The sequence below is a fragment of the Triticum aestivum genome, chromosome 7B (genome assembly GCF_018294505.1).
Source record: "Triticum aestivum cultivar Chinese Spring chromosome 7B, IWGSC CS RefSeq v2.1, whole genome shotgun sequence".
NCBI classification, from domain to species: domain Eukaryota; kingdom Viridiplantae; phylum Streptophyta; class Magnoliopsida; order Poales; family Poaceae; genus Triticum; species Triticum aestivum.
In genome coordinates this window covers 137,563,106-137,578,300 of record NC_057813.1, presented here as the reverse complement: position 1 = coordinate 137,578,300, position 15,195 = coordinate 137,563,106, and the positions used below count along the sequence as shown (strand labels likewise).

Sequence of the window (15,195 nt, the reverse complement as noted above, 5' to 3'; positions counted from 1 at the left end):
ATCCAGAGGCAGCATCGATCGGCTTCAGTTAGCAGCAGTAGCGAAGGAATCGCTCGATCGAGTTCAGTTAACAGCCATCGATCGATCGCTCGGGTTCAGTAACGCATAGCCTGCAGTGCAATCGCTCGGGTTCAGTTAGAGCCCAACGCCTCGCTCGGGTTCAGTTAGAGCCAACTCCTCGCACACACGCGCGTATGTGTATGAGAGAAACTCGCATCGCTCGGCCCACGACCTCCCACTATAACCGGGAACTCGCCGAATTCCTCGCCCTCGCTTCTACCACGGTTTTTTCCGTCATGGACGGCCCAAAGAATGTCATGCAACTGCGTCTCTGACCCGCCTAGGACGAAAAGCCCATTTTCTGTCATGATTTTTGTCATAGAAGTAGGAGCCCACAACATCTATGATGATACCGGGTTTTGTCACAATTATCGTCATAGAAGTGTCATAAGTATGACAAAAAAAATTCGTTCGGCCCAAAATGTCACGGATATGTCTTTTTTTTGTAGTGATCTCCATCAACATCTTCACCAGCACCATCTCCTCTCAAACCCTAGTTCATCTCTGTATCCAATCTTTGTCCCAAAATCTCAGATTGGTACATGTGGGTCACTAGTAGTGTTGATTACTCCTTGTAGTTGATACTAGTTGGTTTATTTGGTGGAAGATCATATGTTCAGATCCTTTATGCACATTAATACCCCTCTGATTATGAACATGAATATGATTTGTGAGTAGTTACGTTTGTTCCTGAGGACATGGGAGAAGTCTTGTTGTAAGTAGTCATTTGAATTTGGTATTCGTTCGATATTTTGATGAGATGTATGATATCTCTCATCTAGTGGTGTTATGTGAACATCGACTACATGACACTTCACCCTTGTTTGGGCCTAGAGGAAGGCATTGGGAAGTAATAAGTAGATGATGGGTTGCTAGAGTTGCAAAAGCTTAAACCCTAGTTTATGTGTTGCTTCGTAAGAGGCTGATTTGGATCCATATGTTTCATGCTATGGTTAGGTTTACCTTAATACTTCTTTTGTAGTTGCGGATGCTTGCAATAGGGGTTAATCATACGTGGGATGCTTGTCCAAGAAAGGGCAGTACCCAAGCACCGGTCCACCCACATATCAAATTATCAGAGTAACGAACATGAATCATATGAGCGTGATGAAAACTAGCTTGACGGTAATTCCCATGTGTCCTCGGGAGCGCTTTTCTCTATATAAGAATTTGTCCAGGCTTGTCCTTTGCTACAAAAAGGATTGGGCCATCTTTATGCACCTTATTTACTTTCATTGCTTGTTACCCGTTACGAATTACCTTATCACAAAACTATCTGTTACCGATAATTTCAGTGCTTGCAGAGAATACCTTACTGAAAACCGCTTGTCATTTCCTTCCGCTCCTCATTGGGTTTGACACTCTTACTTATCGAAAGGACTACGATAGATCCCCTACACTTGTGGGTCATCAAGACTCTTTTCTGGCACTACGAGGAGTGAAGCACCTTTGGTGAGTGGAACTTGGTAAGGAAAAATTTATATAGTGTGCTGAAATTTACTGTCACTTGTTACTATGGAACATAATCCTTTGAGGGGCTTGTTCGGGGTATCTTCACCCCGACCAGTAGAGCAAAGAGTTGCTCCTGAACCTACTGAACCTACTAAAAATGTTTACTTTGAAATTCCTTCGGTTATGATAGAGAAATTGCTAGCTAATCCCTTTACAGGAGATGGAACATTGCATCCCGATTTACACCTAATCTATGTGGATGAAGTTTGTGGATTATTTAAGCTTGCAGGTATGCCCGATGATGTTATTCTTCCCTTTATCTTTTAAGGGAGAGGCATTTACATGGTTTAGGCTATGTGATTATATGGGATCATAGAACTACAACCGATTGAAATTGGAATTTCATCAGAAGTTTTATCCTATGCATCTTGTTCATCGTGATCATATATATATAATTTTTGGCCTCGCGAAGGAGAAAGCATCGCTCAAGCTTGGGGGAGGCTTAAGTCAATGTTATATTCATGCCCCAATCATGAGCTCTCAAGAGAAATGATTATTCAAAAAATTTATGCGCGGCTTCCTCTCAACAATCGCTCCATGCTCAATACTTCTTGTACTAGTTCTTTTATGATGAAGACTATTGAATTCAGATGGGATTTATTGGAAAGAATTAAACGCAACTCTAAAGATTGGGATATCGACGAAGGTAAGGAGTCAGGTATGACACCTAAGTTTGATTGTGTTAAATCTTTTATGGATACCGATGCTTTCCATGAATTTAGCACTAAATATGGACTTGACTCTGAGACAGTAGCTTCTTTTTGTGAATCATTTGCTACTCATGTTGACCTCCCTAAGGAGAAGTGGTTTAAATATAATCCTCCCATTGAAGTAAAAGTAGTTGCACCCATTAAAGTTGAAGAAAAGACTATCACTTATAATGATCCTATTGTTCCTACTACCTATATTGAGAAACCACCTTTCCCTATTAGGATAAAGGATCATGCTAAAGCTTCAACTGTGGTTCATAAGAGTAATACTAAAACACTTACACCACCTGAGAAAATTAAAGTTGAACCTAGTATTGCTATGGTTAAAGATCTCTTGGTTGGTAATATTGATGGGCATGTTATTTACTTCTGTGATGAAGCTGCTAGAATTGCTAGACCTGATACTAAGAATAAACATAGACCTGTTGTAGGCATGCCTGTTATTTCTGTTAAAATAGGTGCTAGTGCAATACCTCATTCTTTATACAAAGAAATTATGCATGATATTGCACCTGCTGAGATAGAAGAAATTGATGTTAACATTAAGCTTGCCAATAGAGATACTATTTCACCAGTTGGGATTGTTAGAGATGTTGAAGTCTTGTGTGCGAAAGTTAAATATCCTGCTGATTTTCTTGTTCTTGGTTCCCCACAAGATGACTTTTGTCCCATTATATTTGGTAGACCCTTTTTGAATACTGTTAATGCTAAGATAGACTGCAAAAAGGATGTTGTTACTATTGGTTTGGGGGATATGTCTCATGAGTTTAATTTTGCTAAATTTCGTAGACAACCCCATGATAAAGAATTACCTAGTAAGGATGAAATTATTGGTCTTGCTTCTATTGTCGTGCCTCCTAATGATCCTTTAGAACAATATTTGCTAGACCATGAAAATGATATGTTTATGAATGAAAGAAGGGAGATAGATGAAGTATTCTTTAAACAGGGACCTATTTTGAAACACAACTTGCTTGTTGAAATTCTAGGGGATCCTCCACCACCCAATGGTGATCCCATGTTTGAGCTTAAACCATTACCTGATACTCTTAAATATGCTTATCTTGATGAAAAGAAGATATATCCTGTTATTATTAGTGCTAATCTTTCAGAGCAGGAAGAGGAGAAATTATTGAAAACTCTGAAGAAGCACCGTGCTACTATTGGATATACTCTTGATGATCTTAAGGGCATTAGTCCCACTCTATGTCAACACAAAATAAAATTGGAGAAAGACGCCAAACCAGTTATTGATCACCAATGACAGGTAAATCCTAAGATGAAAGAAGTGGTAAGAAAGGAAATACTAAAGCTCCTGGAGGCAGGTATAATTTATCCCGTTGCTGATAGTCAGTGGGTAAGTCCTGACCATTGTGTCCCTAAGAAGGGAGGTATTACTGTTGTTCCTAATGATAAATATGAATTGATCCCACAAAGAATTGTTACAGGTTATAGGATGGTAATTGATTTCCACAAATTAAATAAAGCTACTAGAAAGGATCATTACCCTTTGACTTTTATTGATCAAATGCTAGAAAGATTATCTAAACATACACATTTTTGCTTTCTAGATGGTTACTAAAAAGGATCAGGAAAAGACCACTTTTACTTGCCCTTTCGGTACTTTTGCTTATAGACATATGCCTTTTGGTTTATGTAATGCACCTACTACCTTTCAAAGATGCATGATGGCTATATTCTCTGACTTTTGTGAAAAGATTGTTGAGGTTTTCACGGATGATTTCTCCGTTTATGGATCTTCTTTTGATGATTGCTTGAGCAACCTTGATCGAGTTTTGTAGAGATGTGAAAATACTTGTCTTGTCTTGAATTGGGAAAAGTGCCACTTTATGGTTAATGAAGGCATTGTCTTGGGGCATAAAATTTCTGAAAGAGGTATTGAAGTTGATAAAGCTAAAGTTGATGCTATTGAAAAGATGCCATGTCCCAAGGACATTAAAGGTATAAGAAGTTTCCTTCGTCATGCCGGTTTTTATAGGAGGTTCACTAAAGACTTCTCTAAAATTTCTAGGCCTCTGACTAATCTCTTACAAAAAGATATTCCTTTTATCTTCGATGATGATTGTGTAGAAGCATTTGAAATACTTAAGAAAGCTTTGATTTCTGCACCTATTGTTCAGCCACCTGATTGGAATTTACCCTTTGAAATTATGTGCGATGCGAGTGATTATGATGTAGGTGTTGTTCTAGGACAAAGAGTTGATAAGAAACTAAATTTTATTCAATATGCTAGTAGAACTCTAGACAGTGCCCAGAGAAATTATGCTACTACTGGAAAAGAATTTTTAGCGGTTGTATTTGCTTGTGATAAGTTCAGAACTTATATTGTTGATTCTAAAGTAACTGTTCACACTGATCATGCTGCTATTAAATATCTTATGGAAAAGAAAGATGCTAAACCAAGACTTATTAGATGGGTTCTCCTACTACAAGAATTTGATTTGCATATTATTGACAGAAAGGGAGCTGAGAACCCTGTTGCAGACAACTTGTCTAGGTTAGAGAATGTTCTTGATGACCCACTACCTATTGATGATAGCTTTCCTGATGAACAATTAGCTGTCATAAATGCTTCTCGTACTGCTCCATGGTATGCTGATTATGCTAATTATATTGTTGCTAAATTCATACCACCTAGTTTCACATACCAGCAAAAGAAAAAGTTCTTCTATGATTTAAGACATTACTTCTGGGATGACCCACACCTTTATAAAGAAGGAGTAGATGGTGTTATTAGACATTGTGTACCCGAGCATGAACAGGAACATATCCTACGCAAGTGTCACTCCGAGGCATATGGAGGACACCACGCTGGAGATAGAATTGCACACAAGGTATTGTAATCCGGTTATTATTGGCCTACTCTCTTCAAGGATGCCCGTAAGTTTGTCTTGTCTTGCGATGAATGTCAAAGAATTGGTAATAATAGTAGACGTCAAGAAATGCCTATGAATTATTCTCTTGTTATTGAATTGTTTGATGTTTGGGGCTTTGATTATATGGGGCTGTTTCCTTCCTCTAATGGGTATACACATATTTTAGTTGTTGTTGATTACGTTACTAAGTGGGTAGAAGCTATCCCAACTAGTAGTGTTGATCATAACACCTCTATTAAGATGCTTAAAGAAGTTATTTTTCCGAGGTTTGGAGTTCCTAGATACTTAATGACTGATGGTGGTTCACATTTTATTCATGGTGCTTTTCGTAAGATGATTGCTAAGTATGATGTTAACCATAGAATTGCATCTCCATATCACCCACAGTCTAGTGGCCAAGTAGAACTGAGTAATAGAGAGCTCAAATTAATTTTGCAAAAGACTGTTAATAGATCTAGAAAGAATTGGTCCAAGAAACTTGATGATGCATTATGGGCTTATAGAAATGCATATAAAGATCCTATGGGTATGTCTCCATATAAAATGGAAAAGCATGTCACTTACCTCTCAAGCTAGAACATAAGGCATATTGGGCCATTAAAGAGCTCAATTATGATTTCAAACTTGCCGGTGAGAAGAGGTTATTTGACATTAGCTCACTTGATGAATGGAGAACCCAAGCCTATGAGAATGCCAACCTGTTTAAAGAAAAAGTTAAAAGATGGCATGACAAAAGGATACAAAAGCGTTAGTTTAATGTAGGTGATTATGTGTTGCTTTTCAACTCTCGTTTAAGATTTTTTGCAGGAAAACTCCTCTCTAAATGGGAAGGTCCTTACGTTATCGAGGAGGTCTATCATTCCGGTGCCATAAAAATCAACAACTTCGAAGGCACAAGTCCGAAGGTGGTTAAGGGGAAAAGGATCAAACATTACATCTCAGGTAGTCCCACAAATGTTGAAACCAATGTTATTGAAACCATAACCCCGGAGGAATACATAAGGGACACTTTCCAGAACGTCTGAGACTCCGAAAAGGAATAGGTATGTGGTACGGTAAGTAAACCGACTCCAAAACAGTTCTAATAGCAATTTTTCTCTGTTTTGGAATATTTAAGAAAATAGGAAAATAAGAAGTAGTCCGGGAAGGACACGAGGCATCCACAAGGGTGGAGGGCGCGCCCCCTGTCTCGTGGGCACCTCGTGTGCTCTCCGGACTCTTTCATGATACTTCTTTTGGTCGGTAAAAATTCATTATATAATCTCTCGAAGGTTTTGACCACCATAACACAACGGAATCCTCTGTTTTTGTCTTGAGCTGTTTCTGTCGCTGTTAGAGCAATATGTCATCCCAGGATTCGAAGGGAGAAAGCTATGTGGTTGATTACCTTGCAGACCCTAAGGTCTACGGGGACTTGGAGCATTATGGTTGGACCACTAAGGAAGAAGAAGACTAGGAGCCTAAGGGAAAGGAGGAGACGAGTTCAGATGAAGATGAAGTCCCATTACCTCAACCTGGGGACATGCATGTGGAGTTTAAAAATTCAAGCCTCCTTGATAGAGCAAAGAAACCTAAGATCAAGTTTATCCCTTTTCGTCTCTTGCAGGAGAACAAACAGGAACTATGCAAAAGGATATTAAGCCTTGAGCAGGAGATCGATGATTTAAGGGAGCAAAATTCCATCCTCAAGCGCAAATTAAGGAAGAAGCCTACATCATCAACAACTCCATCACCATCACCTCCGAAGAAGGAGACATACATGGGTATGGGCACTCCCCTTGGCAATTTCCAAGATTGGGAGAGGTGCCCTGGTATCGTATCATCATCACACTCCTATCTTTACCGTTTTACTTATTTCGATCATTTTGGTAATATCTTGATCCATTAGAATAAAGTTTTTAGTATGATCTAGTTTTGAGTTTTGCTTTGTGATCCCTCTATGTAATCGAGTCCGTGAGATATATATAATAAAGATTAGTGTTGAGTCAAGGGCTTGATTATCTTACTTTGATCTTGAGGGAATAAAAGAAATAGAAAGAGTAAAATGAAATAAAAGAGATCATATTGATCTTATGGAAAGTAATGACTTCACATATTAAGAGTATGATGAATAAAAGTTGTTCAGAGTTGGCAAACATAGTTTTGGTCATCGTTGCAATTAATATGAAGTAATAAAGAAAGAGAGGTTTTCACATGTAAATATACTGTCTTGGACATCTTTTATGATTGTGATCACTCATTAAAATATGACATGCTAAAGAGTTGACGTTGGACAAGGAATATAACATAATGGGTTATGTTTTCTTATATTCGAAATAAAGTATATTGTCATGGATCATCCAACATGTTGAGCTTGCCTTTCCCCCTCATGCTAGCAAAATTCTTTGCACCAAGTAGAGATACTACTTGTGCTTCCAAATATCCTTAAACCCAGTTTTGCCATGAGAGTCCACCATACCTACCTATGGATTGAGTAAGATCCTTCAAGTAAGTTGTCATGTTGCATGCAATAAAAATTGCTCTCTAAATATGTATGACTTATTAGTGTGGAGAAAATAAGCTTTATACGATCTTGTGATATGGAAGCAATAAAAGCGACAGACTGCATAATAAAGGTCCATATCACAAGTGGCAATATAAAGTGACGTTCTTTTGCATTAAGATTTTGTGCATCCAACCATAAAAGCACATGACAACCTCTGCTTCCCTCTGTGAAGGGCCTATCTTTTACTTTTGTCTTATACCTTTTACTAGAGTCATGGTGATCTTCACCTTTCCCTTTTATATTTTATCCTTTGGCAAGCACCTTGTGTTGGGAAGATCCTGATATATATATCCAATTGGATGTAAGTTAGCATGAACTATTATTGTTGACATTACCCTTGAGGTAAAAAGTTGGGAGGAAACACTATAAGCCCATATCTTTATCCGTGTCTGATTAAAACTCCATAACCATAAGTATTGCGTGAGTGTTAGCAATTGTGAAAGACTAAATGATAGTTGAGTATGTGGACATGCTGCAAAGCTCTTATATTGACTCTTTCCGATGTTATGATAAATTGCAATTGCTTCAATGACTGAGATTATAGTTTGTTAGTTTTCAATGAAGTTTTTTGTTCATACTTGACATTGTGAATAGATTGTTACTTAAGCATAAGAAATCATATGACAAAACATATATATGTTGTTGTTATAAGAATGATCATGATGCCCTCATGTCCGTATTTTATTTTATCGACACCTCTATCTCTAAACATGTGGACATATTTTTTGATTTCGGCTTCCGCTTGAGGACAAGCGAGGTCTAAGCTTGGGGGAGTTGATACATCCATTTTGCATCATGCTTTTATATCGATATTTATTGTATTATGGGCTGTTATTACACGTTATGTCACAATACTTATGTCTATTCTCTCTTATTTTACAAGGTTTACATGAAGAGGGAGAATGCGGCAGCTGGAATTCTGGGCTGGAAAAGGAGCAAATATTAGAGACCTATTCTGCACAACTCCAAAAGTCCTGAAACCCCATGAAAGTCATTTTTGGAATTAATAAAAAATATTGGGCGAAGAAAGTACCAGAGGGGGCCCACACCCTGGCCACAAGGGTGGGGGCGCGCCCTACCCCCTGGGCGCGCCCCCTGCCTCGTGGGCCCCCTGTCAGGCCTCCGGTAACCATCTTCTGCTATATGAAGTCTTTTACCCTGAAAAAAATCATAAGCAAGCTTTCGGGGAGAAACACCGCCGCCACGAGGCGGAACCTTGGCAGAACCAATCTAGGGCTCCGGCGGAGCTGTTCTGCTGGGGAAACATCCCTCCGGGAGGGGGAAATCGTCATCATTGTTATCACCATCGATCCTCTCATCGGGAGGGGGTCAATCTCCATCAACATCTTCACCAGCACCATCTCCTCTCAAACCCTAGTTCATCTCTTGTATCCAATCTTTGTCCCAAAACCTCATATTGGTACATGTGGGTCACTAGTAGTGTTGATTACTCCTTGTAGTTGATGCTAGTTGGTTTATTCAGTGGAAGATCATATGTTCAGATACTTTATGCATATTAAATTTATTAATACCCCTCTGATTATGAAGATCAATATGATTTGTGAGTAGTTACATTTGTTCCTAAGGACATGGGAGAAGTCTTGCTATAAGTAGTCATGTGAATTTGGTATTCGTTCCATATTTTGATGAGATGTATGTTGTCTCTCCTCTAGTGGTGTTATGTGAACGTCGACTACATGACACTTCACCATTGTTTGGGCCTAGAGGAAGGCATTGGGAAGTAATAAGTAGATGATGGGTTGCTAGAGTGACAGAAGCTTAAACCCTAGTTTATCCGTTGCTTCGTAAGGGGCTGATTTGGATCCATATGTTTCATGCTATGGTTAGGTTTATCTTAATACTTCTTTTGTAGTTGCGGATGCTTGCAATAGGGGTTAATCATAAGTGGGATGCTTGTCCAAGAAAGGGCAGTACCCAAGCACCGGTCAACCCACATATCAAATTATCAAAGTAACGAACGCGAATCATATGAGCGTGATGAAAACTAGCTTGACGGTAATTCCCATGTGTCCTCGGGAGCGCTTTTCTCTATATAAGAATTTGTCCAGGCTTGTCCTTTGCTAGAAAAAGGATTTTGCCATCTTGCCGCACCTTATTTAATTTCATTGCTTGTTACCCATTACGAATTACCTTATCACAAAACTATCTGTTACTGATAATTTCAGTGCTTGCAGAGAATACCTTACTGAAAACCGCTTGTCATTTCCTTCTGCTCCTTGTTGGGTTCGACACTCTTACTTATCAAAAGGACTACGATAGATCCTCTACACTTGTGGGTCATCAACTACCAAGTACCAGTTCCAAACCACTTGACTCCATTCTGACTGGAAGACATGGGGTGAATCCTGCATTGGTGAATAGGCATCACGCAGGTGGTGCCATGGCCGACGTTAATTGCACACAGTTGGATAGCCTGGGTTGAATCTGCTTGCCACTGTTAACAATGTTTCTCAAGGTAAATAGTAGGGCACTATTAGTGCGCCAGCCAAAATTTCGGTCGGTCGGCCCCCAGCCACTCGATTCAACTGTGGCCCACCGTTCGATTTGGATCCCCTCGCGTCATCTTCTTCCTTCCTCCTCCCCCCGCGCTAGCGGCCGTCGACCACGCACGACGTCGCGACCCCCGCGCCACCTTGCTCGTCCTCGGCCTCGTCCTCGCCGGCCACCCAGTGTTGTCATCGTCGGCCGCCATCACTGCCGCATCTCCACCCACACCACCTGCTCTCGCTCCATGGTAGCTTGTAGCATGGAACCTAGGTGCAAAAAGGCACCGTTCCAGCACAGCAAAACATCGGCGCGCAGCTTTGTGATGTGTCGTCACCCGCCATGGTCACCATGGTCACCGAGTTCCCTGCTAGCCTCGTTGCGATTGTCATTAGCCAGTTGGAGTTTTTGCGGTCCCCGTTTGAATCTTTTTCTAAGCAGCGATTGCAGTTTTTTTGTGCTCGATGCCTCGGCGACTAGCTTCTGCGTATTTTCGGTTGAAACTTTCCCGTCGCCAATAGTAGCAAACACCATTGCCGGTTGTAGCACTGGGCTCGCCCCAGTCATCGCCGTTACAGATTTTGTAGAAGCCGTTTGAAGCTCTGTCTGTGACCGGTTCAAGCTTATACCAATGCCCGTTGCAACTTTCTCCACGACAACTGTAGCAAAACGCCATGCCAGTTGTAGTATCTCGCGGGCAAGGTTTCAGCTATGTCACCAGCCAGTTCTAGCAAAATGTACATACTGTTGCAACAACGACATCGTCGGTTCCAGCTCTCCGTCGTAGCACCAAGCCGTCGCCATTGCAGCTTTCCTAAATGCTAGTTGCAGCTCTGTCGATGATCGGTTCCAGCTTGTATGGATGCCCGTTGTAGCTTTGTCGACCACAGCCATAGCAAAACGCCATTGTCAGAGGTGGGGGGGGGGGGTAGGATCTCGTGGCCCAGAGTCCAGTCTGTCGGCGGCTTGTAACAACCAGAGTCACCGGTTGTAGCAGCAGGCGCCAACGGTTGTAACCATGTAGCAGCCGAAGCCGAGAGACGTCGCCGACCACCATCGTCCCAAAAAGCAGCGGCGTTGCAACACGTGATTCAGGGGAGGAGATGTGCGGCGGGGCAGCAGTAGCGGGGCTCCCATGGCTATAGGAGGAGTGAAGGGAGAGAGGAGAGGACGGATCGACCTCGGGAGGAAGGGCTTCCATGGCGAGGGTAGAAGAAACCGCGAGAGGATAAGGGGTCGAATCCTAGCAAATGGATCGCAAAGCGTTCGCAAGACCGGTGCAAGACCGGCCGAAGTTTCGGCCGACGCGCCGTGTCCAAATGTTTTCCTAAATAATACTATCACGCAACTGTTGCCATGGATGAAAAGAAATGGATCTGGATAAGGTCCAGGGGTATGGACCCAGAAAAGAAATAGGCTTGTATATTACTCTAAATCAAGAATCACAATCAGCACGGCATCTGTCCTCTACGTCTTCAGGACCGCATCATCATCGGATTGACGGAAAGTTTTAGGAAATGATAGCAAACGGGAGCGGCAAGTTTCAGAAAACTGACGGCAAACTGAACTGGGGACATATTCGGATTCAGAAAAAGGAAATCTGACGCGTCCTCCACCGCCTAGTCCAGCGTCTTTAAATATAAGTACAGAACATCTTCGCGCCCCACAACACCTTCCGATCCCGCAGACAAACCTCTCCCAAATCCCAGTCGCCCGCCCGCCCTCGATCGAGAGGACCCTTTCCAAGCTAGAGTAGAACCCTAGCAACAGACGGGCAGCCGCCGGCCGGGATGGAGGGGCTCGACGTCGACGACGTCTTCCACCACTTCCGGCTGAACCCTACGGAAGTGGAGGCCGTCACCTACTACCTGCCACGCCTCCTCTCCGGCGAGACGCTGCACGGCGCCGACAAGCTCATCCACCACGTCAACATCTCCGGCTGCGAGCCCAAGGATCTGGCCCGCCAATTCGCGCCCGTGCCGCAGGCCGTGAGCAGCGGTGACCGGTTCTTCTTCACCACGTGCAAGAGCAAGAACGGAAGCAAGCTCCAGAGCGTGCGCGGTGCCGGCGGCGGCACCTGGAGCATCCAGAAGACCACCGAGATTTGCCACGCGGGATGCAAGGTCGGCGAGGTCAAGAACCTGTCCTTCAAGAAGAAGGGCAAGTCGACAGGCTGGGTCATGGAGGAATACCGGTGCCTGCTGCCAGAGGCCACCGTCGTCGACGGGGTGAAGGTGTTCTGCAAGATGCACTTGGCTCAGCATGCTCCTGACGCGGCCCGCCAGGAATCGGAAGCGTACAAGCTTCAGCAACAGCAACCAGAGGCCGTGACCCCGAGCACGCACGCGCAGAAGAGGCCAGCGCCCGCTGCCGCCGCCGATCCTCATCCGCCGCGCCCCAAGAAGAGGATGCGCGGTGCCGTCCCCGTCCCGGTCCCGGCATCTGCCACACCGTCCTTCTTGATGTATGATGAGGCAGCCAACTTCCCTGTTCAGGATGCACAAGCATCATGCGGGTCCACTACAACATCCAGCCGCTCCGACGTTGCTCAAGCTCCTGAGATTTCCTCCCAATCAGATGTGCTGGAGTCCACCCAATCAATTCCTGAGGCTGGCTCAAGCATCGCAAGGAGCACATCTGAAGAGAATGTCTCTGAGTCATTGGAGCCTATCTCCAATTTGCCGGATTGGGAGGAAGATGGTTTTGATCTTGAAGAACTAATGAGAATGATGGAAGACAACCCAATTGAAGTTGAGCCGGTCAGTGGAGCCAACACTGGCGTGGAGATGGGCCAACAGGAACCTCTGTACCTGGATGCCTTCCATGACGCTGACAAGGAGAAGAGGTACAATGCCGCGTCGGATCTTGACGCTCCATCGCTTCAGGGACAGGACCACTTGTCCAAACCGCAGCCGTGCTCCTTCGATCCATTTGAAGAAGCGTGGAAGGCCGAAGAGGCGCTCGAGAAGGAGAAGAGGTGCAATGCCGCGGCCAATCTTCACACTGGAGGGCACAGCAACTTCTTCTCGCCTGCAAGTGTCTATTAAATCCGATGTTGAAGTTCTTTTCAAAGTGTATACGAGGATACTCACTGGCTGATGTATTAGTTCGTCCATGTACGATCGCCGCGGATGTACCTCTGAGCAATTTGCTCCACTTGTTCATGCAAGCTACTACTCCCTCCGTTCGGAATTACTTGTCTCGAAAATGGATGTATCTAGAACTAAAATATGTCTAGATACATCCATTTCTGCGACAAGTAATTCCGAACGGAGGAAGTAAAACTGTTGTTGTTGTTCCTGCTCTGTTATCGATGTTCTGAACCTTGCATTTGTTCCTGCACTAGTACTTCTTCTGCTCTGTTTCCTGTGATGGACCATGTTAAAATTGCTCTTATCTTTTTGCATTAGGATCAGATAAGCAAGCATGATGCAGTTATGATATGGGCAACCGCAGATAAGTAGTAGGAGTAACTATGTTTGTAAATGAAAACTGTTTCACTGATCTTGATAATATGCAGAACAACTACAAGTTCATAAGTTGCAGAGCAGATTCAAGTTGTGGCAAAAAAAAATTGTTCTGTCTATTTACAGTGTGGAGTAAGCAATTATGTTCATGATTTACAATGTGGACTAGTCATATTTTTCCTTGAAATCTAAGTGCAATCTGTCTGTCTTGTTGCTAACTGAATTTACAGTATCTAAGTGGTCTCTAAATTCTGCAGTATTTATGTTCATGACTTTACTGAACTATGTTATGTTTCTTAACAGTGCCTTGATCTAATTAGTTGTACTTTAGCTCCATATAGTTCTGTGTAATTTGTTCCTTGATTTTCTGTCATCTCTGAATTTTTTCTGTTCCTATGCTTGCTACTCCTTGATTCACACATGTACAGGAGGTACAAGAGGTTAAACTGAATCCAATGTTATACTCCCTCGATACATCCCCTTTTGTTCATTTTGATGACAAGTATTTTCGGACGGAGGGAGTATGTTTTGATCTCCTTTCTGAATTCCCTTTTGTTATTTTTAACTCAAACAAGTACCCAGATTTATCAAGATCTAGTGAGCATTGCCAGTGTTGGAGAGGGAGTGATCTGACTAGGTTTATCTGACTGATCTTCATTAATTTTTCTCTATAACCTACTCCCTCCGTCCCAAAATAAGTGTCTTGACCTTAGTACAACTTTGCACTAAAGTTAGTACAAAGTTGAGACACTTATTTTGGGACGGAGGGAGTATTTTATAGTCCAAATGATAACGATTTGCAGATTGTAGTAGTTGTCTTTTTAGTGCAAACTCTGTACTTGTCGATCATTTAAGTCTGAACTTTTCTGACAGTTTCGGGCTTTCTTTTATACTTTCATTGACTATGCATGAATGCCATCATTTAGTTGTACTTTTTACTGGTATACGTGGAGGCAATATGAAATGCCTGACTTTGATCCAAAAGCTATATGGAATAAGGGCTGCGGCCGGGGCGGTCCCTGCTTCATCAAAATGGTCTGGTCAAACAATCCTTATTTTGCAGCTTGTCAGTTGAAACATATACACACCTCAAAGCAGTCCATGTCTGAAGTCTGAACCGTGACTGCTTTCAGGAATGCTACACTGAATGGAGTTTGAGTTTCAGTTTCTTATCCCGTTAGTCTAGAGCTCTAGTCCCATTAGCTTACTTAGACTCCTCGAATGCAGAATTCAGCTCAGGTAAGCGGACATGATTGCTAAAAGTTTAGACCATCATGTGTACTGCCAGTTCCATTGTGGTCTGTTGTTCGGTTCGGTTTTGTTTTGGCGTGGTTCCTTGTTCTTAGTTTGACTATTGGAATTATGTTTAGCACGCATCTTGTTATATTTGAAAGTTGTATATATTGATGGTATTATGTACTTATGCATTTAGAAACTAGAAGTACTAGTATGTATACACGTGCAATGCACGTCTTAACAGTGTAGTTCCTATGATCCTA

At 42.5% G+C, this 15,195-nt stretch overlaps 1 protein-coding gene across 1 annotated transcript; it reads left to right on the top strand.

Moving 5' to 3' along the window:
• The first annotated feature begins 11,916 nt into the window (after window positions 1–11,916).
• Window positions 11,917–13,404, top strand: LOC123161924 (protein NTM1-like 9). Its single transcript, XM_044579736.1, has one exon. The coding sequence runs from the start codon at window positions 12,020–12,022 to the stop codon at window positions 13,274–13,276; it is 1,257 nt and encodes a 418-aa protein (XP_044435671.1). The 5' UTR covers window positions 11,917–12,019; the 3' UTR covers window positions 13,277–13,404.
• Window positions 13,405–15,195: the final 1,791 nt, after the last annotated feature.